Raw genomic sequence first — 25,420 nt, forward strand, 5'->3', positions numbered from 1 at the left:
TCAGATAAACTGAGCAAATGAGATTTTTTATTTTCAAAAAAATTAGGAATCTTATCCTGAAAAACTCAAAGTTACATCAGGAAAAACTCATATTTTTCAGTTAAAAAAAGGTTTTTTGAAATCAATGCATTATGGTCTTGCTCTGGTGATCCCACTTCACAAATCTTCAAGTTCTGAGTGTGAATCTCTCCATAAAGTGAGAACAAAACCCAGTATTTTAGAAGAGTTCACCAGTATGGTTAGCACAGGTTTGTTTAGAGTGTAGCACAGGAAACACTTTAACACACCAATAAACACTTGGCTATGCAGCTAGCAAAGACAAAATACATAAACTCCTTTAAAGACACAGACAAGGAAACCTATCAGTAGCTCTAAAATAGTGATAGTTCTCCTGAATCAGCATTTTCTGTATCTGACCCCTTCCAGGAAGGGAAAATCAAATAATCAAATTCAGCATCTGCTATCAAAATTGTCTGCATTGCTAAACACAACAGAGCATTTCCTAACATATGAATTTAGAGAATTAGGATTCATTTCCTGTAACCTAAGAGAGCAAGAATGTAGGACATGTGCTTAAGGGCCATTGATCATTGTTTTGACTTTATAGGTTAGCTGACACCTTCTAAAGATAAATACTAAGAAACACCATCCCCAAACTTACCTGCTTTTAAGAACCTACAGAGCTGCTGCCACATTTTAATTGTAGCTTTATTTTACTATTAGTCCAGTTCTAATAACAAAACTATTCTCCAGTTCTAATAACAAAATTCCTTTTAAAGATAAATTGCAATGACAGCTTTCATGCAGAAGCCAAATATAATGTTTATTAGTTACTGTTGTTTCGTGTTGGCTCTTGAGAAGGTGGTAGTGATTGTGGATTGATTGCTGGGCCCAGAATGCACTGCTTTGGTGGGGACAGCAGGGTCATTTTCATTTCCTTTTATCTACAGGGAAGAAAAAGACAATATGATACAATCTTACAGAAGAAAAACTCTGCTTTGTAATTTGTCACTCAGAGAGGTAATAATGGAGAAAGAGTGCTAGAAGCTAGAAAGAATGATTATTGCTTCCTCACTCTATTGCAGCTTTAGCCTTTAGTCCTCTCTATTACTAAAGTTTTCTCCCCTATGACAGAAGAAAACAAATAGCATGCTGCACTCTGCTGCTGCTGCTGATGCCCTGGATGAGGTTCACTGTGAGGGAGCTTTAAAGGAATGGTACAATGAAGAGTGCAAAAACTAATTTCACCCTCTCAACACTGCAGTTTTGTTCCTGTCCTCATATCAATTAGCACTAAGAACAAACCCCTTTTATGTGAGGTGTGAACTAGGGCTTTACATCCATCTATTGGGAAACCATTTCTCAGACTAGCTGATTTCTTTGTCGGTACACACATGGACCCAAAAAATCAGCCTGGATATTGTCATGCTTGCTCCCACTCACTGTCCCTTTCACCATATTAATAAATTTCCCTGCAGCAGAAGACATTTCAGCTGCAGCTGGCATACAGCAGCATTGTGTCTCAGTTGTCTTGCTGGAATTCCTACCTAATTCTTCTACTGTTTTCTGAAGCATTTCTGCTGCTTACTTAACAGTTAGGGTGAGGTTGTGCCTACTTCTCCCCAGCTGCCTTACCCCACTCATATGTTGCACTGCACTGATTCTTGCTAGTTTCTTCTGAGAGATAGTTCACCTCACAAAGCCAACAGAAACTAACCCCCAAAAAAGGAGCTAACAGGTTTCTGCTGGCTTAGCCAGTAAATCACCTCACAGAAGATCTACTGAGCACCAGCATGTGTATACGGTTGAGGGAGCGTCAACTGGAGTGACACTGGAGAGGAGTGAAGGGGACATGTCGAGTGTTATTCCCCTGTTTGCAGCACTGAGCCTTACAGTAGCTCAACCATTCATTAGACCACTGCTGGCTTTTACTGCAGCACCTCTGTGGCAGGAAGGCAGATGTTGTCCTTTTAAAACAGATCTATCAGCACAATTGGTGGAGAATTATTGTCTGTAACACAGGGACACTAGAGAGTTTAATTTTTCACATCAAGCTGGTTTTTGGCTAGATTTTTTTTTCTATAAACTTGCAAGCCAAACATTTATGATTTGTTTGTAGTCCTGTGTTGACTAAACTCAGATTTTCTATGCGCCTTCAAACCCATGTCTCAGTCTAGCAGTTAAACTCCACCTGCTTTGGTCAACTGAACTTTAAAAAGGAGGCTCCAATCAGAAGGTCCTCAGTCCCTGGGCTAACACATAGTTTCATCAAATTTAAAGAAACCAAGACAACTCAGCTTCTGAGAGGGCTTATTTCAAACAAGCCTGTCACAAGCTAGATGGCCTGCTGCACCTTTTTTTTCTTAACATTTCAGAGAAGCATTAGATAAAGTAGTTTTCTCTAACCAAAAGAGAGTTACCTGCAAGAGCCAAAAGTGCCGAATGAGGCTATTATTTTGGTGTGGTGGATGTTGCTGAGACCACATCTGTATATGGTGTTCTCTTAACAGGAACAGGCTGACAGACCTGCAACAAAATGAATGAGTCAACTGTAGGTAAGCAGTTCTCACTATTTAGCCTGTGAGATAACCTTATCTGCAGCTGGCCATGGAATTGCATGACATTTGGAACAATTGTCTCAGTTCAGTTAAATGTGCAGTGGAAAGGGAAGATCTTTTTTCTCCAGACAAATTCACAACTGGGACTACTGGTTTACTTTTCTACTAGGTCTGGGAATTCCAGGCACAAATTATCTTCCTAGCCATTCCTTTCCCCTAGAAACATTATCCTTCATTCACATTGAAAAGGTGACTGGAATATATAAAATTTGTGGACAGATTTAAATGAAGAATCTGGCTTCTAAATAAAAAGCAAAGTAGAAAAGTGCAAATGAAGTAATGCAAGTGAAAATATCTCTAGTTTATCTAATTTACACTGACTCATACTGGTATGAAGAAAAATGTTCCTTTGTGCTTGGAAAACCTCAAATTCCAATCATCTGTTTTCTGTTCTTGGTTTCCAGGGGAAAACTGTGTCCTCATGAAGGGACTTCACTGCCTATCCACTTTATTACGTGTATCAATTTGCAGACAACCCACCAGCTCCTGTGGAAGTGTGCTTTTTAGAGAAAAGCCTCAATCAGCCACTTTTACATGCTTTTCTAAGCCTGTCAGGACAACAGCATGAAGAAAAATACTGAATTATCTTGTAAGCATTTCATTAGACCATCTCTCACATGGATGATAGTATCATTCAGCTTTTAGATCCTCCAGTGAATCCCACCGATTCAGGCTATGATTTTCAAATATGCTTAGTCTGTGTGCTTTTGAAAATCCTACCCACAATAATTAACACTAAGGGTACAAAAGCATTCTTCATTAAGGCTTGCATGGTAAATAGGCACGGAGAATTAAATCTTCAAGTATTTTACAATATATCTCTTAAAAAAAATAGAACAAGAGCTTGAACAGAGCTATCTTAGATGGTCCAACAGTGCACTTTGCATATATTCAGCTTCTAACACATTCTTGCTGGAACAGAATGAAGTGTTCAGTATTCTTGTAGAATATTTGGTTTAGGTCTAAACAGTTGATCCATGAAAGAGTTAGAAAATTATCGATCTCTTCCTCAGAATGAGATTTCTTCCTGCATATGGTATTAAGTCTCTGATTTTCAGTGAAATCAGTGATGAGCTTTAGCAGTTAGTCAGATTACCCACAAGGAAAACTTTGTCCACTTTTATTATTGCAGATGGGATGTGTTTATTTTAAAGAATATCCAGGCTTAGTCTGTGAATTGTACCTAGTACTCTAAGAGCAGGAACTACTCTATGATATTTTTTCTGTAAGATAAAGAGCAATAAAAATTGACTCCTTAGTTTAATTTCCTCCCACCTTGACAGATTTTGATTAGTAAGGGAAATTATCATTGAATCCCCAAACCTCTTTTCCCGAGAGCTAGTTATCCTCATGTTGTACAAAGCATTACAGAGATTTATTAGTTTAATTAACCTGTTCCCGCTGCCTAACTCGTTTGTAGACATATGGAGGGAATGGTGGACGGGAGACATATTTGCCTTCTCCTGCTGTGACATTGAAAGCTCCACCTTTATAAACCACTTTGCCTCTTGAAACTGTTGCAACTGGGACTCCGTGGCAGACCATTCCTTCAAATATATTGAAGTTGTTGGCCTGGTGATGTGTCTTTGCAGATATTGTCCTGTGTTCACAAAACAAAACAACACCCAAAATTACTATGATCCTTGCATTTTACTTCATTATAAAATGTTGAAAGATCGAGAAAGGAATAAAATTTAGCAGCATTATTAAACTACAACATTGTACAGTACATCACAGAACAGCTGTAAAAATAGGCTAGAGCATTAACATTTCATTGAGCAGTAATTGCATTTCAAAAGAATTAAGAGGGAGTCAAAAGGACAGAACTTTGAAGCCTTGAAACACAAAATTTTCCATGAGAAAGAGATTAGTGGGGAAAAAAAACAGGTTGTAATATTTTATTTGGATAATATAATTTCATTCTGCCTTCTCAAGCAAATATTTATTTACAGTAAGGTCAGAAAGAGTTCTGACCTTTTAAGCAGAATGACTTGCAGTTTCAAGTTTGAAAAGTATGACTGCAGTGTTTCAAAGATTGAGTCTCACGAATAAGGTAAAGACTGTTTCACTGGAAAGTCAGTAGATGGTAATGAATTTTGGTAACTCTTAATGTGAGCTGGATTGATCCAGTGACTGGCAGCCCAAATATCTTGTTGCTGCCACATAATAATGACAACAGCATGCTTATACTTAACTTTCCTCCAATAGTACTAAGCAAATTATAATTTTAGACCGCAACAGCACTCATCTGGGCTATGGTATTATTGCTTTCTTTACACATAGGCTTCTTTCAAATGATTACCATTTTGCCAGCCAATTTCTTCAACCCCAGCTGGCTACACTAAAGACAGAGTCAATGCTAGAGCTAATATAAGCATCTGGGAGTGCAGGCTGCGTGTTCTTCCTTTACTGTCTATTTTCCCTACTATATCTAAAATAGGTCACATGATTTTGAATTTTATCTAAGTATTTTATTAACTCCTTAATACAATCTACAAATATTTTTTCCTATAATTTGGAGAGGCTATTTTTTTTTCTTGTCATCACTAATTTCTGAAAGGAGGGAAGCTTTATGCTTTGGCTAGCTGTCAGAATTCTCCAGAATGGATGCTCACACAATCAAGAACCTATCGTGCATATATAGCATTAATAATAGTCCAGAGACTACAGTATTATCAAATTCAAAACTAATATGAAATATTAATAGATTACAATGTCAGTCTATTTGGAGAAGAGTTTTTTTTTTAAACTTTGGTTAACATCCTTATCAAAATAAGAAAACAGAAACAAAATCTGTATCTTTCTTGAAGTATAACCATTTTCAAAAGTAATCACATATCAAATTTCAAAAGTAAGGACAAATCACATTTCCAATTATTATTTATACAGAGGAAAAAAGAATTTGTGGAAGGATACTTTGTTTTCTTTCCACATAGTGTTGTTGAACTAATTAAAAATGGCTCTGCTAAGGGCTACATTTAAATCTTGGTGGCAACTGACTTTTCACAAGCTGTATAAGTAGAAACACTCTCTGTGGCCAACGTGCCCATTAGTATAAAAAAATCTTTTTATTCATCACACCTTGACAGAAAATTTATGCATGCTGACTCGTCAGTAGCATCAACATCTTGTGGATTCACAGTGGAAAGAATGAGCAATAGAAGTCAGGCATCTCTAGTATTCACTGATCGCATGAATACTGTACAACAAATTTATTCATGGGTGTCCTATCAGCCCTACAAAGAGTTTGTGAATATATTTCTCTAACTTTTTGCATTAGCCTTCTGGGTTCAATTGCTAGAACAATAAGTAAGAACAACTGTAATGTAATTATGGAAAAGGTAAAAATGGAAAAGGTAATTTCAGCAAATGAACAGAAAAGTGAGCAAGATCCTTCAACTCAACATATGAGCTGTTTAAATGTGCTAGTGCAGGATCACTAAAGGTAAACACACCTCATAGATAAGTATGTCCTTCATAGAAATATACAAAGTGAATGGAAGTTAGCATATTTAAAAGAAATATCCGTAGGTACAGATAAACTTTATATTATGACAAACACATTTCCCAGAACTTGTTTCAACAACAAACTTACATAGAACTCATTTGTAACTTTTCTATGGAAACAAGCCTTAGATCACGCTGCCCTTTCTGAAGTTGAAGCACATTCTCCTTGATGGAGATCACCAGAATTTGCCTGTGACTTAAACCTTTGACATTATCAACATCCATGAAAGTTTCAGGCAGCAAGCAAGCAACCAATTAAAACAGAACTAGGTGGTATGCTGGGTTCCAAAACTCATAACTCAGCAGCCTTATGCAACAGACTGTTTACCACTGCATCAGCCATTCCAGTAATAGGCACAGCTTGCTGGGAATCTTAGTGAAATTCCAACGTTTGCTCACTACTGACCACTTAGCTTATGGCAAAAAAGTCTGTAACCTACTACTTATCCAAGAAACCAAGACTGCTGTTGTAGTGAAGCATAATGTAACAGCTGTCTCCAGCATTCCAAGTGATGCCCAGCAAAAGGGATTATTCAACATGAGAGAGCAGATTCTGACTCCAGGCTTCAAACAGCTGTATTGGTTTTTTAAATAAAATTTGTAAAATTCTTTAATTTGCTTATAAGCTACAGTGGCTCCGATTTCAAGCAAGCCTCTCTCAAACAGAGTCTGAGATCAGAATTATTACTTCAATATTTTAAAAAACATTCTCCTCTACAAATATTGCAATACTGCAAAGACATCAGGTCTCATTTTGTCCGTACTTTCATCACAGTTTCCATGTAACTCACTTCAGCTGCTTTTGATAAACCTGTCTTGCAAAGAGGTTTTAGGCTGTCAATATAAAAATTGACCTCGAGCACTGAAGAGGAAGAGAGGATTCTGAAATTGTCTTTTTTCAATCCAGTTATTCTGTCCAACTAATTTACAGCCAAATAGCAGTCATAGTCCAAGAGCGATCAACAGATTTTCTCTGACTGTGAGAGGATTCAGTGACTAGCAAACCTGTATTTATTTATGCTCTATATGAGAAAGGGCTTTACAGCCACTCCTAGAATATTATATCTAAATAAACTACAAATTGAAATTTGACATTTAAAAAAGAGCATCAGGTTAGACTAACACAGCAAGCTGTAGTGTGAAATTCAAGACTGTACAGGTGGTTGTCTTAAAAGTTATGCCCTGAGATTTGTTAGGTGATAGAAACACCAGCTTTCATTTCAAGTCAAACACAAGCCAGGAGCATCATAAACACGTGTAAGTCTCAGTCAGAGCCTGAAATACTAAACAGTGAGTTATGGTCAGGGAGGAGGAGGAACTGGATAAGGGAAAATTATTAGATATTAGGGTGATCTCATTGGACATGAAGCTACATCAGCCCAGTGAACGTGGATCTGTTGAATTTGAGCGAGCTCTAGAACCTAAACTTTGACTGCTGTGAGAATTATCACTTTAAATTTCAAGGTAAGCATAAGAAAATTAAGAAATTAATTATTTTCAAAGGAAACTGGATGCATACCTCATACAGTTTTCTTAAAAATTCCAGGTACTGGAACATGAAAGAATGCTGTAGTCAACAACCCTTAGGCAAGAATTGTTGCTCAACATCTCAGTAAAGGCAGGATATCTATTTTATAATTAATTAATTAAGAACATAGTAATAAAGGCACCTAAAATTACTTGAGTCATTGTAGAGGACAAAATGACTTCTTCATTGACAGCTGCCATAGAAAAACAACTTATGTAAGAGTCAGTATTTGAGCTGTAATCAACTTCTCTCTGTGCTTACAATGCAGTATCTCTGAGCTTCTCGAAGCTGGGGGTAGGTGAGAAATACCAGTTTACTGAGGATAGTGTCAGCCTTTGCAATTTGCCTCTTTACAATGCTTTCAGATGTCTTTGAACTGTCCATATTGTTAACCTGCTTTTCTAAAATCTAGAAAAAAACATATAAAGATCGTTCACCCTCTGTGATGTCCTGAGCCACCACTCATTTATAATGATAATTAAGTTAAACTTTGTTAAAGTCAGCTTTGTTAAAAAGAAAATAAAAGAGAGGGGAAAAAAAGAAATTGAAAAGAAGAAAGAGAAAGCCTTAATGTGTTTAAACCCCCATGGCCTATTTTATGTTAAGGAATTGCAATAACTGCACATGCAATTGTATTCAGATAACTCTTCCTAAATTGTATTCCAAGACTCTTAAAAAAATCTTTAGATAAGCATTGCCTTTGAGTAGCACTATGAATTGAGGAGATTTGTGGATAAAATAACAGATGCAAGAAGAGGTAGGAATTTAATGTTCGGGAGCTCCAAATCGAAGTGACTTATGTGGGGGACGAGATCTTTATTTCATGCAATTGTACCTCCTAAAATTAATCATTTTGCAATGGGTAGAAAATGACAACTAATTTTTTTTTCTGATTATGTTAAGAAACTCATTTGTCAACAATACTATCAGTTTGGTCCTATCAGTCCCTCTAAGCTGATATGGGATATAAGTGAGATTTGTCAGACTGTAATGGGCAGGAAGGAAACAGTAATGACAAATTAAGCTTGCAGAATAGCAAAAAAAAAAAAAAAAAAAGAGGAAAATACAAATTAGTCTATTCAATGACTAAAGAAGATCTGAAAGAAGATCTGAAAGTTATTATCAGAGAGAAAACAGCAAGGTTATATAAGGAGACAATAAGAAAGATTTAATTTTTTCTGGTAATATTTCTAAGATTCAGTTCTCTAAAGAGAGCAGATGACATTTTGTGAGACAGCAAGTTACTACGGAAACGTACATCATGTTCTGTCACAGAGGCTTATTTTGTTACAGTTCACAGAACTGCAGAGTCATTGAGGCTGGAAAGCATCTCAGGAGATCATCTATTCCATGCACCCTGCTCTGATCAGGGTCAGTCAAAGTAGGCTTCTCAGGGCCATGTCCAGACGAACTTTATGTTACCTCCAAAGATGGAGACTCCACAATCTCTTTGGTCAATCTGTGCCTGTGCTTGATCACCCTCACACCAAGAAAAGTTATTTCTTATGTTTAAGTGGAAATTTCTGTATTTTAATGGCTGCCTATTGTTCCTTTCTCCATGTCCCCTTAATTTAAGATAGCAGGCCTTTGACAGGAACTCTGATTCTAGTGAATTAGGAGGCTGAGGGCAGACCTCATTGCTCTCTACAACTACCTAAAAGGAAGTTGTAAAACTTCCTTTTAGGTAGTTGTAGAGAGGAGGGTGCTGGTCTCTTCTCCCAAGTCACAGGGGACAGGACAAGAGGGAATGGCCTCAAGCTCCTCCAGGGGAGGTTTAGGCTGATCATTAGGAAAAAATTTTTCACAGAAATGGTCATCGGGCACTGGAACAGGCTACACAGGGAGGGGGTTGAGTCACCTTCCCTGGAGGTGTTTAAGGCACGGGTGGACGAGGTGCTGAGGGGCATGGTTTAGTGTTTGACAGGAATGGTTGGACTCGATGATCTGGTGGGTCTCTTCCAACCTGGTGATTCTGTGATTCTGTGAGTTAGTATACATTCATGCATGCACATGCATGCACTTGTGCAATGAAAATGAAGCTATTAAAAATACCAGAACATACTTGTTCTATACATACACATTTGTAATCCACATTACTTCATTTTGCCTCATTGTTTCTAGATGCAGTTATCCATATACTTAGTATTCAAAATTATGCTCATTCATCAAAAGAGTAAGACAGTTGCAGTATTATTTATTCCAATCATCTGCTAACATCTTGGTTTCTTTCTCTTTCATGTTACAAAAAATTACAGGCAGTTGCTTGGCAAGGAGTGCTTAAAAGCTGTAGCTTGTCCCCGTGTAAGCTTCTGAGGCTGATGACTTGACTACAAATGAGACAGACATAGGCTGCAGATTTTGGTTATAACTAATGCAAAAGATTTATCCATTAACATCAATACACACAAATAAAGGCATTGGGGGAACACATGCTAGTCAACTGGGGCACTATGACTTCTTGTTCATTTGTATCCATTGACAGTTTCCCCTAAAATGCATAACTGGAAACATGCGAAACAGGGGCTAGAAACTATGTCTTCACTAGTCATGACATAGCAGGTAGATTACAGAGGAACACGTCCTTTCCCTGCCTCTCCTTCTCACCTCATGACTCCCGCCTTCCCTGTTAATCAGGGACCCTGCTCCAGGAGCTGTGCACTGGGGGCTGCAGCGGTCACTGCTGTGCGCAGGGGTAAGCCCAGCTGCACTGGCACATGTGGGGCTCACACTGTGCCTGCCAAAGAGAACGAGTTGAGAGACTGCTACCTGCATAGCCAGCTCTGCCTTCCACATCCAGAAGTAGCTAACTTTTCAACCATATTTTAGGAGTGAAAAAACCCTGATGGGTTAGGCTTCCCCAGACACCATGTTTTTATGATGAAGTGGCTTGATTTAGAAAGTTAAACTCAACTCAAGATTGTCTTTTTATCCCTGTGGGTGTTTGATATTGCCCTTGGGGCCTGATCCAAGGTTTATTTGTATGGCTTCGATAGGCTGCAGTGAGTTTATCTACCCCTATTATCTGCCAGGAGCTGAATGTTTCTTATGAGGTCTTTAGCAACTTCTGCCCCTACTTTACAAGTGATGTTTAGGTTTTTCCACGGTCTGGATCTTTTTAAACAAACACTTTTTAAACAAGCCCCAGAGATTTAGTATTCTTGCTTGCTTTCAAACAGCTAAAGACATTCTACAGAGGACATCGAGTTGCTGACATGTGACATTCTTTTTTCCTTGCTTACTCTGCCTTCTCGTTCTGGGACAGTCTTTGCAGTTGCTTTTGTTTCACAGACTTGGGGCTGTTATATTATTTGTGTGCAGCTGACGGAAGTCATTGAACATTCTTGATCAAAATACAGATTAAAATAAGACTTTACAGTGAGTACACATGCCTACATGCATTTTCCCAAGGAGTTCTCACAAAAGAATCCTGTATGCACAGGCTATATTTGGAATGCTGAGAATGTTGAGGTCTGCAAGGTGATGTTTGGTAGCACATGGCTACAGTAAATGAGCAGGTCCCTTTGGTATATCTGTTTTCTTTAATGAATATGCAATAAGGAAGCTAATACACCTAACCTGGCAGAACTCTCAACCCATCTTTTCTAATGTAGTTTCTAACTAATTTATAGATTTACTGTGTTTCTTCCTAATACTGCTCGTTTCCTGCAGACCTGCCAAAACCAGTATTTAGAAGCCTTTAAATACGGTAGCAAAGCTGATAACTTTTTATATCTTTTTTGCCAAAATTACCAGAAAATGCTCCAGAAATAAGCCAGTCAATGAAGCTACCCCATAGAAGGAAACCCTCAGCTAAAGTAGCAAAGCGCAGGAAGTGGAACCTTGAACTGTAATTGCTCCCAGTTCACAGAGCTGACACATCGAATTCACTAGGTTTTTGTAACCTAGAAAGAGAAAATCCTGAATGCTCAGATGGCACTGAATATGTTGCTGTTGTTCAATGATGTGGGAGGGGAAATGCAGCCAGCTTTGTAGGAATTTAAATTTTTGTATTTTGAAGACCTTCACTACCTTTCAGAATCACATCATAATATTCCTTATAGATTTCCTCTGCCAGGTTGTGATAATCTCAGTTCCTCAGGGTGATAATTCAGCAATTGTCTACCTCTTTAGGCTAATATGAGCCAGTATTTTAAGACTACAGCAACATAGCATCAAATCAGAACCAGAAAATTGCATTTTCCTCTCTTATAGGCTCAAAAGAGGAAGGACTTTGTAATAAAGAGGAATAAGTCTATTGTGAAATTTAAAATAGTTCCCCATATTCGACAGAAGTGGGAGAGGCTGCAGCTTGTGTAATATCTTTACGGTAGAGGCCCCTTAGCTAGATACTTTCTTTCTGCTAGGCTGTTTGTGCCCTCTTCAGGATTTGTAGTGAAATTAATAGACAGGCACTAGTGAGATTTATATATTACACTTTCTCATGTAGTTTACCCAATTGTACCTGCAAAGAGGCTTGTTCCCAGCAAAGCCAAAGGGATAAACAATGGGAAAGGTACTGTTGGCTGAACTTAAAATCGGTTTGCTCAGTAAGAAAATACAGTTTAATATTTGAAAAATATTTTAAGAGAAATTGCACCTTCAGGGCTGCAGTGGGCAAAAAGCAATGAGAGCACTCAGGAGAGAGAGAAGGGAGGCAGAAGGAATGCTTGGGAGGCAAAAGAATTAACAGTTTGAGGAGCTGGCAAAGCACCTACAGAACAATGTCAGAACTCTGCTGTCCTTCTAGATTCATCTGTCCTCAGGCAGAGCAGAAGTGAGCTCAGGCAAGAATCCTTCAGTGTTCTTTTCAATTAGAGTTCATAGCTCCACTGCCCTGAAATAGCTCATTGCTAGTAACTCAAAATATGCTTGCTCAACATGCCAGAAGCTATAATGCACATGAAAATCTCTCTGACCCAGCACTGGGTAGGCCTCTTTGTTTATTGGGGTTGACACTCCTGAAACTTCTTTTGCTGGTGCTGCCAGCTTTTTATGGGGCTTTTGAACAGCAACCTCCATGTCCTTAAGTTTTGCAGCTTAAATGCATAATGCTTTTCTTCTCACAACGCTTTTGGTACTCATGAATGTATTGAAATGACAAAGAGTTCATTACCAAAATGCAACATTACCAAAAAGTCAAAACCCAGAAGACTGGTCAAGAAAATTTTGTTTGTATAAGGTAAATCTTGGATTAGGGTTTTTTTACCTCCATTTGGCTTCCAGGCTCTGTGTCAGCCTGCTGCCAGGCCATTTCCAGGCAGCTGAAACAAGACCAGGATGGGCACAAGAGCCAGAGCAAAACTCAAAGCATATAATTCTTGATACATTTGTAGTGGCCTGAATATGAAGCAGTCTGGCTGTGTGAATATACCTGAAGACAGGAATCAGCTGTAATGCACAGTATGCTGTATGTGTTGAGGCTTCCAGAAAGACACTGAATGTCCTTTGTAGCAAAAAGTCACACAGGGGGAGACATCAGCATATATTTTGTGTGTATAGCATGCACAAAAAGTCCTTAAAGAAAAGCATAAGCAGGCACAGCTTGAGCTTTAGAACTAAGCTCACTCCTGGCTCTACCACTGTATTTGTTCTATTAGCTAAGGAAAAGACACTAAGAGGGCAAGACCGCACACTTTCACCACCCATCCTGATCACCTTCAAATATGGTTGAAGTAGCTTTTAGTTCAAAACATGAGCTTGCAATGAGTCATCCTGCAGTGACACAGGCTCTTCTCCCTGCTCTTTGCAGTGCGAGAAAGCTAAACATACTAAAGTACTTAACAGAGTTACTCTAAGATCCCAAAATGGTTATTTTTACTCTTACGATACCAAGCCCTGGTAGCATAATGCACAGGCCTTTTTATTTTTGCACTTGGTCAGCAATCTAGTATTGTTTTTAGTCCACCTAGAGATCAAAGATCTTTGCTTACACACACTATTGTAGGAGACAAATAACCTGTAAATAATTCACATGAAGTGCTGTTGAAAACCACTATAACCTCACCCCGAAGGCTTACTGCTGTAAGATACTTTGAGATATTTTTTCCTGCAGAGAGGCTCATTGGGAGGAAATAACTACCCATACATACCTTGTAGCTTTGGGATCCCAAATTACAATGTCAGCATCAGAACCCACAGCAATTCTCCCCTTTTTGGGGTAAATGTTAAAGATTTTTGCAGCATTTGTGCTGGTAACAGCTACAAATCTGTTTTCATCCATTTTTCCACTGTACTGCAGAAGAATACAAAAAAACCAAACTCATTACTTTTTTTAAACAAGGAATGACAAAAATGTTAGTGTTATTTAAAAGGCTAGGATGAGTGACAGCCCTCCATGAACATTACATCAATATTTTTTAAATCAACTGAATAGTTTTGAAGAAATAAAATAACAATTTGTCTAAGATGCATATACTACAAAGTACATTCATTGAATACAATAACTTTATCTTAATTTATGCCACAGCAAACAGTAAAAAAGATTACTCTAAAGCCAAAGGCTCTGTGGATACAGTCCCAAGTCAACTGAAATAAATTTTTTTAGCTGGCTTTGAATCTGTAGTCCTGCTCAGCAGTTTACTCAGGAGACATAACATCTCTCAAGTACCTAGGTGTTGGAAAATGGTGAGAGCATTAAGAAGAACCTATAAGGTGATAAAGGAGAGGCAACGCACAGTGTTTAATATTACAAAATGTGATTTGCAGATCTCTTCAGCAATAATGCAGGGAACAGTATTTTTCAGTGAATTTTTGAGATCAAGCAGTACAAAATCCAGATTGGCTGATGCAATGCATCAGTAATATGGCAAATAAAAATGGATACATGTGTCTTGGGATGGTCCATTGCTATGTAACAAATTTAATCCAGCTTTCATGACTGTTGCTTGTTTACAAAGCTAGTTATGCTAGCAGTAATACTGTGCATAAGTCAGTCTAGAAATCGGAATGTTATAAAAAACATGTTTGTATATCCTGTGAACAGTCATCTGAGAAAAAAAGCATAATGAAAGTGAACACTGCTCTTCCAAATAATGATGTATGGGAAGGGAGGGAAACTTTCCAGAGAAATTCACATAGCTGTGTAATATTTTCCAAGTAAGAAGAGGGAGAATATTAATAATTGAAGAACCTTTTGAAAAAATATCTTGCCCAACAGGATACACTGTTAAAAAGAAGCACTGATGTACATATTCCTATCTCATATTAACCATAAGCTAGATTATGTTCCAGTTTACACCAGAAATGATCACTCTAGAAGTATGCCACAGGTGAATATAGACAGTAGTTTGCTATGTACACATCAACTGGAACTGAATCCAATGCAGATATAAACAAGAGAGATTCTGAACAACATCCTTACCAAATGTGTCAGGTAGATAATTCTACTATGACAAAAAATATGCTTTGCAGTGGGTATTGTCAACAAGACTTCGCTGCCACAAAAGAACTTTATCAAAAAGTTGAATTAGAGCCTCCAGAACTTAACAGTATTGTATTAGCCAGAGCAATCATAATACCAAGTAAGCAGCAGATCCCTCACTGGATTGCCTCACCTCCCCCTTCATCAGACTAACCCCATATCCAAAAAGCCTGGCTGCTAGCTTTCATATTTTCATTTGTTCAGAGCCCAGAGGGAATTGTCCTGAGAAGCATGGAGCATTCTTATGGTGGACTTGAGAATATGAAGTCAATGGGACTTGAAGGTTCTCATTGCATCACATCACAGGACTGAGTCATACATTAGAGAAGCATTTCTTATCTCTAGAATGTTTCCTCTGGTTGAAAACACAAATTAGAAGTTGACAAACATCCACCTAGTTCAGAAGCTACTGCAACAGCTAAGTTTGAGAGAGCTCAAAGAGGATTAAATTCAGAACTGACCAAGTTGAAACTATGAGTTCCTCTTTCCTCTTACTTTCATTTTATCTGTTGAAAAAAAATGCTGCAAGTAAATGTACTCTGCACTACCACTGAAATAGCTATGTTTGCTACTAAACAATGGAAATTACTCTCTAGTGCTATTTTTTAAGCGCTAAGAATCTTCTTCTGTTTCCCAGGATCATAAAATTAGAGTTAATAAGGATTCTGTCAAGGTATTTGACCAAAAAAGTTATACTATGATAAATGCACTTGATAAAACTGGAAAGTTAATACCGCTGAGAGATTATATTTTGTTGAAGAAATCAATTATCTCTATGTTCAAGCATCTTGATATACTTACAACGCCTTTTTCCCATATGACTGACATTCTGTCTTCCACACCATTCACTCCATTAGGGATTTTTGTGAAGTCATCCTTCCCAAGAGCTTTTTGGCATATATCAAAGGTGCAATTGTCAGTCCCTGTCACAGATAGGTCATCACTATAGAGAAACAAAGTTCATTATGAATCAGAGCATGTACCAGATAGTGCCACAGCGGAAAATCTGTTGCAAGGCTGGGTATATCCAGACATCACTTCTGCAAAGAAAAACTGATATACCCTGCCAGCCTATCTTCAGTCACATCCTCCAAGAGTAGCTCTACAGTAACAGCCAGTTCCCCTATGAATTACTTTCCCTTTAAGAAATCCCTCAGAAGAAACAAAGCATCAAAAACAACACTTCTACTTTGGGTATGACAAAGGTGTTCCACGAATGGAGGACTGTCCCACTTTGCCTAGAGCAAGAGGCTTGGTTCCATCCCCATTTAAAGCAATTTTAGACCGTGTCACGATGTACACCCTGTGGAATTACTACAGATCTGCGCAACCATCAGTCAGTGTTAAGGCCTTCACAGATTCCTCAGTCAATTCAACTGTTTTTTGGAGTTAAGCTCTATTGGTAATGAAATACCAGCAAACCAAAAATTTTGTTAACAGTAAGTATTGGAGGATACTTCTGTTCCTACTTTATTCTGAAAGAGATGTTATGAAATAGACAACTTCAGAAGTCAGCAGGCTTAGTTTTTGTGCAGCATCCAAATTTCAAATGAAAAAGGCAGCTGACAACACAACACAGAACCCCTAGCTATGACCCCACTTTTTACACATTTCCCACTAACTTATAGCCTTAATCTCCGCAGTCCTTTTTCAATGTTTTTTGCTGCATTGTTATCAAGGCGAGGTTCATTGATTAAAATCAAATGGGGACAGAAGGCCACAACAGTTCAGAGAAACAAAATCTGAACACTTCCTAATTTCTGTAACAAAAAATGTTCTTCATCTACGGTTTCACCTTGCATTTCTCCTTCCTGATAATGTAACATTCCATACTTGGAAAATCTCCAGGGCATTGACTTCTTATTATGTACTAAAGACAGAATTTGCTGTGTATTTAGACATCAGCTGTCACTGTTCATCTGCTTACTTGGCCAGTAAGTTCATGAGGAAACCTGGAGTAGATGGATCTGGTCTCAGTGGAGGTCCCATGACATATGCTGCAGCATGAGCCCAGTCTTTATTCCAGTAGTTGGTGCCATCAGTACCAAGACTAGCAGCAATAGGCTCCCCATAAACCACTTTTCCTGAAATGTAAAGCAATAGTATTGTCATTAAACAGCATAAAAATATATATCTTGTAGTTTCTCTGTTCTGGAGTTTTTTGGTGGCGATAGATTTAAATTTGAAAGAATGTCTCAAATTAAACACCGACGTATGGAAGGACATAATAAACTCAGCTCTAACAGCACCTCTATTCTGAATATTCTGCTGGTGATCTCCCAATATATTTACTCATAAGAACATTGCTTGGGCAAGTTTTTTAATTAAATTGTTGACAGATATATTATAATGGGTTTTACACTGTTTACTGGGCATGTGATTGAGATTTCAAAAGGAACATGCACAGTCCTCAGTTGCATTAATTATATTCAAGTTCCATATAATTCTTGGTAGCACCCGTTTGTCCTCTGAAGTTATTGACTATGTAACAATGTAAGTTATACAACATATAGACTTTGCATGGGGGTACTTTCAATTGTCAGGCTAGAAATATTCCAAGAACAACAATATGGAACATTTCCCAAATAAAAACCCCCAATACTATAAATAATTTAATTTTTTTAATTATTTCTCAAATTTTAATCTTTAATTCTTTGCTGCACATTATTCCAGATTCCTCAGAAAAGGACATCAACCCAGGCTGGCTGTTAGCCTTTGGACAGACCTAACATATTTTAACTGTTTTTTCTCCTAGGAAACATGGGTTTGAAATTCAGCAGAACAAGATGGGAAATAAAACAAGATGTTTCACTCCCTGAGGAGGTGGTCCACTTTGCAGTTCTGTAGGTGATAGGTAGTAATGTTGCTGACTGTGATGATTACTGAAGAACTGAAGAAAGCTGGAACTTCACACACCTACTCACAGACTGCACGGTGCTGGTTAAAGGCAGCCTGTGCTGGATCCTAGCAAGGGCTTTCTCCCTCGCCTGCTCCCTACAGACAGTGGGTATCTTGCTACAGATCCCGGATTTCACTCCAGGGACAAATTTTTATTAGAACTATCACTGCATTATCCCAGCAAGTGCTCAGCTAGTAATTGCTCGGTGATACAAGACAGTGACCTTTCTCTGGCTTTCTGCATGTAAGTCAGGCATTCACTGTACTGTCAGAAAACAACAAAGCAAACCTTTGCAGACTTCTCTCTGTACATTAGTTTCTGGTACTTCTTTGAGCTACTGGATTTTAACTACTGCACCGGCATGGGTAGTTACCAAGGAGCTCGATTCTTCTCAAAGTAACTTTCCCACTGCAGCAGTGCTGTTCCTTAAGTTTTCTGTGCTAGTCTTGCAAAAAGGTGTCGTGCCTTCTAACGCTGATACTTGTGTGGTTATTTCTATAAGGTTTCAAGACCTGCTCTGACATTACTGCACTGTATGTTTGTTCCAAGCACTACATAGTATAACTTCTGTCACCTAAATAATCCCTATAGCATTACAGATGCTACGACCATCTCAGTGTACTCTGCCATGCTGTATGTGCACATCTTGTACTGACACTTAGATTTGGAGCATTCTAAGCTCCCAGTTCCACTTATCTTCATATTTATAGGTTTATATGGACTCAGAAGGGGAAATCATGACTTAAGCAATTATTTGCTGAGTTTTTGCATCTTTTTACAAAATCTAAAGCATTGGATATCAAGCCATCCATAAAGTGATGTGTCCACTCAGAGAATGAGGAGTTTTAAGTCAGATTACTGTTTTCCTGATTTAAAGCTGTTGCAGGAGTTAGGGGAATCTTGTCCTTCTTTGGGCAACTTCAGACACAGGATTGAAGGCAGGCTGCCAAAACCCTAGATATATACAGAAAAATTCTTGCATATACAATCATCTGCTGTATCTAACCATTAGGTTTTTGACAGATTTTTCATAAGCAAGCTCAGTGGAAAGGGGAGAAGGGGGAAGTGTGGTGTTTTTATTTCTGACTGCATCTAAACATGTCAAAGAAAATTCCACCCAAGCCTAAACTATGGATCATTAGGACATACTTATAAATAATTAAAGCTAAAATAGTAAAAAAAGAGTAACTGTTGAGCTTGCATAAATGGTTTTCTCAGTTTCACAATATAAAATTGAAAAGAAGTCTCCAAGCTCTCAGCTGTGTATGCTGAGTTTATTCTAACTCATGTACTGCAGCTGATGACAGTATTTCTGCAGTCAGAATTTGACCTTAGTAGCTCCCATTGTTCCTCTGAGTGGGAAGGAGTACATGCCATTTCCCCAAATGTTTTTGAGTCTGAACACTGCAGCTTCAATGGACTACATCTGGACACTTCTGCTGACGGTGCTATTTCTTGCATTTCATTTGGACCATGACTAGCCAGGCTGAAGGCTGCAATAATATCAAGGATCTGCTTTAATTGAATTAACAAGGAAATTCTGCATTAAGGCTCTTTTAGCTTCATTGGCAACAATGAAATTCTGCATTAAGGTCCTTCTAGATCAATTGGCTTCTGCCTATAGGCATAAAACGGGAGTAATGTGGCAATAAATCAGGTCTTTCCATTTGTTATATTTTCCTGCATTCAATAAAAATAGTAATCAGAAAGTGTTCTGCTGTTATGTCTTTCTGACATCTCTGAGCTGCTGGAAAATAGCTGGGGATTTTGTGACGACTTCATCTGATGCCCAAACCAGCTGGAAAGAGCTATTTTCACATAAATTACTTTATAACAAAGAAGAACACACAATTGCAATTTATTTTACCACCTATCAGAACTCAAAAAGAGTTTTAAACTTCAGAAACATCAACTAACCTTTATAGGCTTGAAAAACTGGTCCCTGTGTGCTTATGCTAGTAAAAGTATCAGAAGCACTTAAGATAAGGTCATATGGGGCAAAGATACTCGCTGACCAGCTATGAGCTGAAAGAATCTGAACTGCAAGGCAGGTTTCATTGAATCTGGCATAGCATTGCATCAATTAGGCTATCTACAATCTGTACCTAAGCTGTCCTGCATGATCCAGCTAAGAAGCTGGCATTTGTAGTTGAATCAGCTTGTGAGTGCATATCTCCAAAGCTATGATCGTGCCCTTCCTCTCACAAAAAGCAGACCTAACCTGTGACTGATAGTAGGAGGTACCAGCTTCATAAGTCTAAGTAACCTTACTGTCATCTGACCAAGTACATATTTTTTATGTTTTTTTAAGAGAGATGTTTTAAATTTTTTTATCAACCAAGTTTTTAGTAAGATGCTGCTCTCCAGTTCTCATCTGCACTAGAAAGTCTTATTTCCTTAGCACAGTTAACAGCGCAGTTGAACAAGAAAAAGGACATGACAATCTCTAGTCTTTTGTACTCTTAGAATGAAAGTATTTTTAAGTGGGAGGCAGTGTAAGTCATATATCCCTACAGCACACTTTATTAGCCTTGCTTCCTTGTAGGTGTTATTGGCTGAAGCAATGAGTTACAGGGCTACATTACTTCTACCCAGAAAGTTCATGTAAGGCAATCCTAACAAGGAGAAGGAGTTGCATTGCCTGACAAAGGAAGACAGTCACTCATGCAGTTTCCCTGAAGTTTGCTTCTAGTATCCCTTTACAGTCTATATGACTGACTTTAGCCTTTAAGGTCGGAGCCAGAGCTCACTGAAGGTAACAGAATTATGCCTATTGTCTTAGGAAACTGGATCAGGTTTTTGGTCTCTAGCTATATTATTATTGTTCACCTTAAATAGCTAAATGAAGGTCAAAGAAGGACTGAGCTCTGACTTACAGTTTGACTACAAAAATCATCATCCCACAGAAATTGATGCAATGCTTCAACCCTGGTATCACACTGTCACCCAGAAAATAGATTGCTCTCAATGAGCATCAGTCTCTCCCCTTCTGAGGTCAGTAACGGAATAGGAAAGAATAGAAAGTTTTTCTTTGACATGGGCATGGAGAAATATGCACTCACACACAGTACTTCAATGTTACATGCTTGGACAGAAACACAAAAAATTTATAAACTGTACTAGAGAGAATATTTTGAATGCTTGAGAGCCTTCTTATATTTAATAGTTAGAGTGGTTTTAACCTCTCCAAGTTGAAAATCCTTCAGCAAATCATTTGGGTTTTATTTATGTCATACATACAATACTTTGAGAATTTAGGGGTTTTATCTGCAAGTCCTTCTTTTGTGTTACCACTTTTAATTGAAGAATAGAAAATAACTTTTACTGAAACTAACAACAATGAATCTCTAATCGCCAGAATTTATACAGATCAGTCTCATTAAAAACTGTAATTATTGTAACTATCTTTGCGGTACACAAATCTTTCAAAATTTCTTCATCAATTCTAGATTTCTGTTTCCTAAACAGCATACTGCCACACAAATAGAAATTTATTATGGAGAGATGCCATAAGCTACTGTGAATAAAGGCAAGCATTGATTATTCTGACTGCGTGAAACCAGGAAGCTATAAAATCCAGTTTGCACCAGAGTAAGCATACATTTTACCAATTTCTTCTTTTTACATGGCATACTGCTATCAAGTCAGTTATCCTACTTGCACTGCAGACTATTCTTACAACACATGCCTAACAATACGATACAGTATTTATTATCAGTATAGAGTTTTGTACTTGAATAGTTCATATAAAAGCACCTCTTATCTTAGCTCTTTTGTGTTCACAGACAGTGTTTCATCTTTAATCTGGGTATTTTAACTGTGGTTACAGCTTCCTGTGGTTAATGTTGACACCACAGCTGTGAATGTACAAATAACCATGCCCTGACAGATAAAATCCACATTACCAGCAGCACTGTCATCTAGTGGACAAATCTAATACAGCACAGCATCAAAAGATGTGCTAGTCAAAAACATTCTGGTAGGTTAGTTTATAAACTTAAATTACTGATAAATCTCACTAGAAGTCATAATCAATACACATTCCACATAAACGTATAATGTCTCCTCACTGCACTGTGATTCCACAGGCTACTCTGGATGAACTTATAGATGAGGAGGTAAAACATCCTGTATATCTACAGCCTTTAGGTTGCTTCTAGCCTGCCCAGCAGATGTCCAAGGGGGTCAAGTTCCCTCGGCTGACCAGAATTATTTATGAACCCTGCAGTGCGTGACCTGAGAAACCCCTCCCTGGAGGGTATCGAGGCTTTCAGACACTGTCATCTTCACCGTGATTTCTAAGTGCCCAGTGAGCAGAGCCCTGGTCATGTCATGGCATTGTCTGTAAAAACACGTTAGGGTCTCTGTTGTAGTATTTCTCACAGAAATATCTAGTAAGGGCTTGCAGACTATAACTCAGTGAAGGGGAACAGCAGAGCATACATTGTCTTTGGCTGGTCACATAATTTTTGATGCAATAATGCTGTCTTTGCCACCACTTTGACCTTGGAGGTACAGCATGAAGGAGAAAAATGTTTGCTCTGGGGAAAAGGGAAAGCTTCAGTCCCAGTCTCTTCCTCCACACTGTTCAACTCCCTTCAGGCTGCACAATGTAAACACACAGTTCACACATCCCACTCCAAGAAATTCACCTGTGTTCTGAGAGTTATGGCACCCATGACAAGTAGGACATTAATGCTATGTTTGGTTTTCCATGACAATTCCTCCAAAGCCATTGTGCAAGCATAAAAGAAATAGAACTTTTACCTTCTCTTCGTGCATTACTTATCACCCTTGCTGCAGATTTACTCATTACATGGACTACATAAAGGGGGCAGTTGACAGCATTTGCTATGGTAATTGCTCTCTGTGTAGCTTCAGCTTCCACTTCTTCAGGACGACACAGCTCGTGGCCCTCAGGGCCAGTTATTCCCATTGCCAGCATCTTCTTTGCACCCTGAACACCACACAAAAAACATGTAAGAGCCAGTTAGAGCACAGCCATGGTGTTGTGAAAATGCTGCCAAGTGGATCCTCAATGGATCCTCAAACCAGCTGCTGCAGCTAGTTCGGAGGGGGAAAAAAAGGGAGTTATGATTTTTTTTTCAAGGAAGTTTTTATTGTATTATCTGAAATTCAATGTATCTTTCAATAAATACAGGTCTCAGAATACCTAAGTTACTTCAAGGAACATTCTCCACTGGCTTGCAGGGACAAATCATCAAATCATCCCTTCTGAAAATTCTACCTCTCTCTAAATAGGCACTCCTAAATGATCGCAGCCACTATCTGAGACGATAGTAGTAACCCCACACTGAAAAAAAAGAAAAAAAAGCACAAAGATACCCATCCAGAGCCTCTGAAAGAGACATTAAGTTTTATGAGGGAGAAGATTTTTTCCCTACCATATTCCAGCAACTTATGCTTTGCTGTTTTAAGCTTATTTAGCAATCAGTTCATTTCCAGTATGGGACCTGGGACAGAGTCAAAGGACTACTATCTAGAACAGCTGAAGAAACTCACAGACGTCAGTGTAGTTATACTCCCAGTGCCTTCACATCACACTAAGACAGAAGTAGCAAGTGTCAAGTGCATCTAGTTATGCATAGAGGGACATTAAGACTTTTGTGCCCAGTCAGTAAGGCTATCTCCTCAATTCCAGGTTCATTCCTGTTAAATGAGCTGACTATGTTTGGAGAGACCTAGGGCCAGGCACCACACACCTGACATTTAAATACCTGGCCAAGCGTTCCCTCTTTAACTTGGTTGATTGTCAGGCTCTGACTGGTTCTGACTGATCTTTCTTTGTCAGTATATTCTATTAGAAGTATATATATATTATACTGCAAGTATAACTCTTACTATAACAGAATCATTTGCCTTTTGTCTACCCCACCCAGGACTCCAGGTTACAATTTCTTAGCCCACCACAAGCATCCTGTTTGGTATTGGATGTGTTCATCTTCAGTTCCCTGCAAGTAAGATAGGGTAGAAAACTTTTCCCTGTGATACAGTGACGGTCCTAATACATCTATTGAAGTGGTTAGATAACAGCATTGCTTATATTCTTGACTTTGACAGACAAAGTGTCAAATATCTACCTGTGCAATTAGCTCCCCATTCTCTGCATGGACTTGAGCAACTGCTCCAAGTTCCTTACAGCAGGAAAAAGCTGCGTATAACTCCTCATCATTGACCATATATACGTCTTTATATGCCATAAACATCTTGAAGGAGTTGACGCCTTTGTTTTGGACAAGACTTTTCATTTCTTCCTTCACCTAAAAGACAGTCAGCAATTGTTTTTTTAAAAAAGTAATATTACATTTTAACTGTTAATAATTTTTATAAAGAAATTGTAAGTACGAAGGATGAGTCTTTACTTACCCGTCAAACGTATGTTCAGTCCAAATAGCCCAAGTCACATATTTAATTACACTATTCTTCTTGTATCAAATTGATTTTCAAAGTATATAAACTAGCATCACTGCAGTGCAGATATTGGTGGCACAATGTAATTGCAGGAAGGGAATGCATTTTGCAAAATCTAGTGAAACAGAATTTGATTCTACATATGCCTCCTGATGTCAAAACCACCAATCAATGTATCAATGTATCAATGTATATTACAGGGCATGGAGATTCGAGAAAAATTGATTTTCAAAATTGGATTGTAATAGGCTTCAGTTGCTGGTAAATAACAGTGACAGGAAAGATTTTGTCTTCTAGAGACTTACCTGACTCTGAAAAACACTCTAATAAGCACTCTTTTATAGGATTCCCTGCTTCTGCTAGAGTCTATGAAACCCATCAAAACATTATGTTCCAAAGAAGGAAAGAAAGATGCAGATTTTAGCCCAAAGGTTTATTGTGCAGACAGTTAGCCAGAACTATCCAATATCTGACTTTGGCTCTCTCTTCCCAGTAAAATGATCGTGATAGTAAATGACATCTATCTGTGATGCTATTATAATTTCCATAGGATGAACTCCTTTCTAAAAATAAAACCTTATTTTTCATCTTATCTCTAATAATCTGGTTGGATCTGTCCAAGAGAAGTGAGAGACTGATATAAAACTCAAGGAATTTTTCTAGATTTATCCAGAGGAGGGATGGGAGCATATCTTCACTGGGAATTATCATCAGACAAATAAATACCTGACATAAGGCCCTGCTCTGGCACAAATATAGAGGCATATCTTATTTATTTTCTTCTTCACTAATTATGATGACTAAAGGAAAGCATTGCAAAGAATGCATGACTTTAATCAATACTTTAAATCCTGAGGAAATGATAGCAAATTAGAAGGGCATGGAATATCAGTGTCTCCTTTACTCGGATCTTTTACAGATACAAACACCAGACCTTTCTATTTCTTTCAGTCTTGGCCTTTAAAGACAGTTAAATTCTCAGAATAAACCAGAACATTTAATTGATTTACACCTCC

At 38.2% G+C, this 25,420-nt stretch overlaps 1 protein-coding gene across 1 annotated transcript in view; it reads right to left on the reverse strand.

Moving 5' to 3' along the window:
* Positions 1-745: 745 nt before the first annotated feature.
* The window catches only part of DPYS (dihydropyrimidinase), a 29,949-nt gene continuing 5,274 nt past the window's right edge, over positions 746-25,420 (reverse strand). The window contains exons 3-10 of the mRNA XM_069854524.1: positions 24,074-24,253; positions 22,740-22,929; positions 17,001-17,157; positions 15,875-16,016; positions 13,743-13,885; positions 4,011-4,218; positions 2,421-2,526; positions 746-944 (exon numbers count right to left, since the gene is read on the reverse strand). Coding sequence (XP_069710625.1) covers positions 2,452-2,526; positions 4,011-4,218; positions 13,743-13,885; positions 15,875-16,016; positions 17,001-17,157; positions 22,740-22,929; positions 24,074-24,253 — 1,095 coding nt within the window. The 3' untranslated portion in view covers positions 746-944; positions 2,421-2,451. The remainder of the gene's footprint in view (positions 945-2,420; positions 2,527-4,010; positions 4,219-13,742; positions 13,886-15,874; positions 16,017-17,000; positions 17,158-22,739; positions 22,930-24,073; positions 24,254-25,420) is intronic.

Source organism: Phaenicophaeus curvirostris, chromosome 3 (assembly GCF_032191515.1).
Source record: "Phaenicophaeus curvirostris isolate KB17595 chromosome 3, BPBGC_Pcur_1.0, whole genome shotgun sequence".
Classification (NCBI taxonomy): domain Eukaryota; kingdom Metazoa; phylum Chordata; class Aves; order Cuculiformes; family Cuculidae; genus Phaenicophaeus; species Phaenicophaeus curvirostris.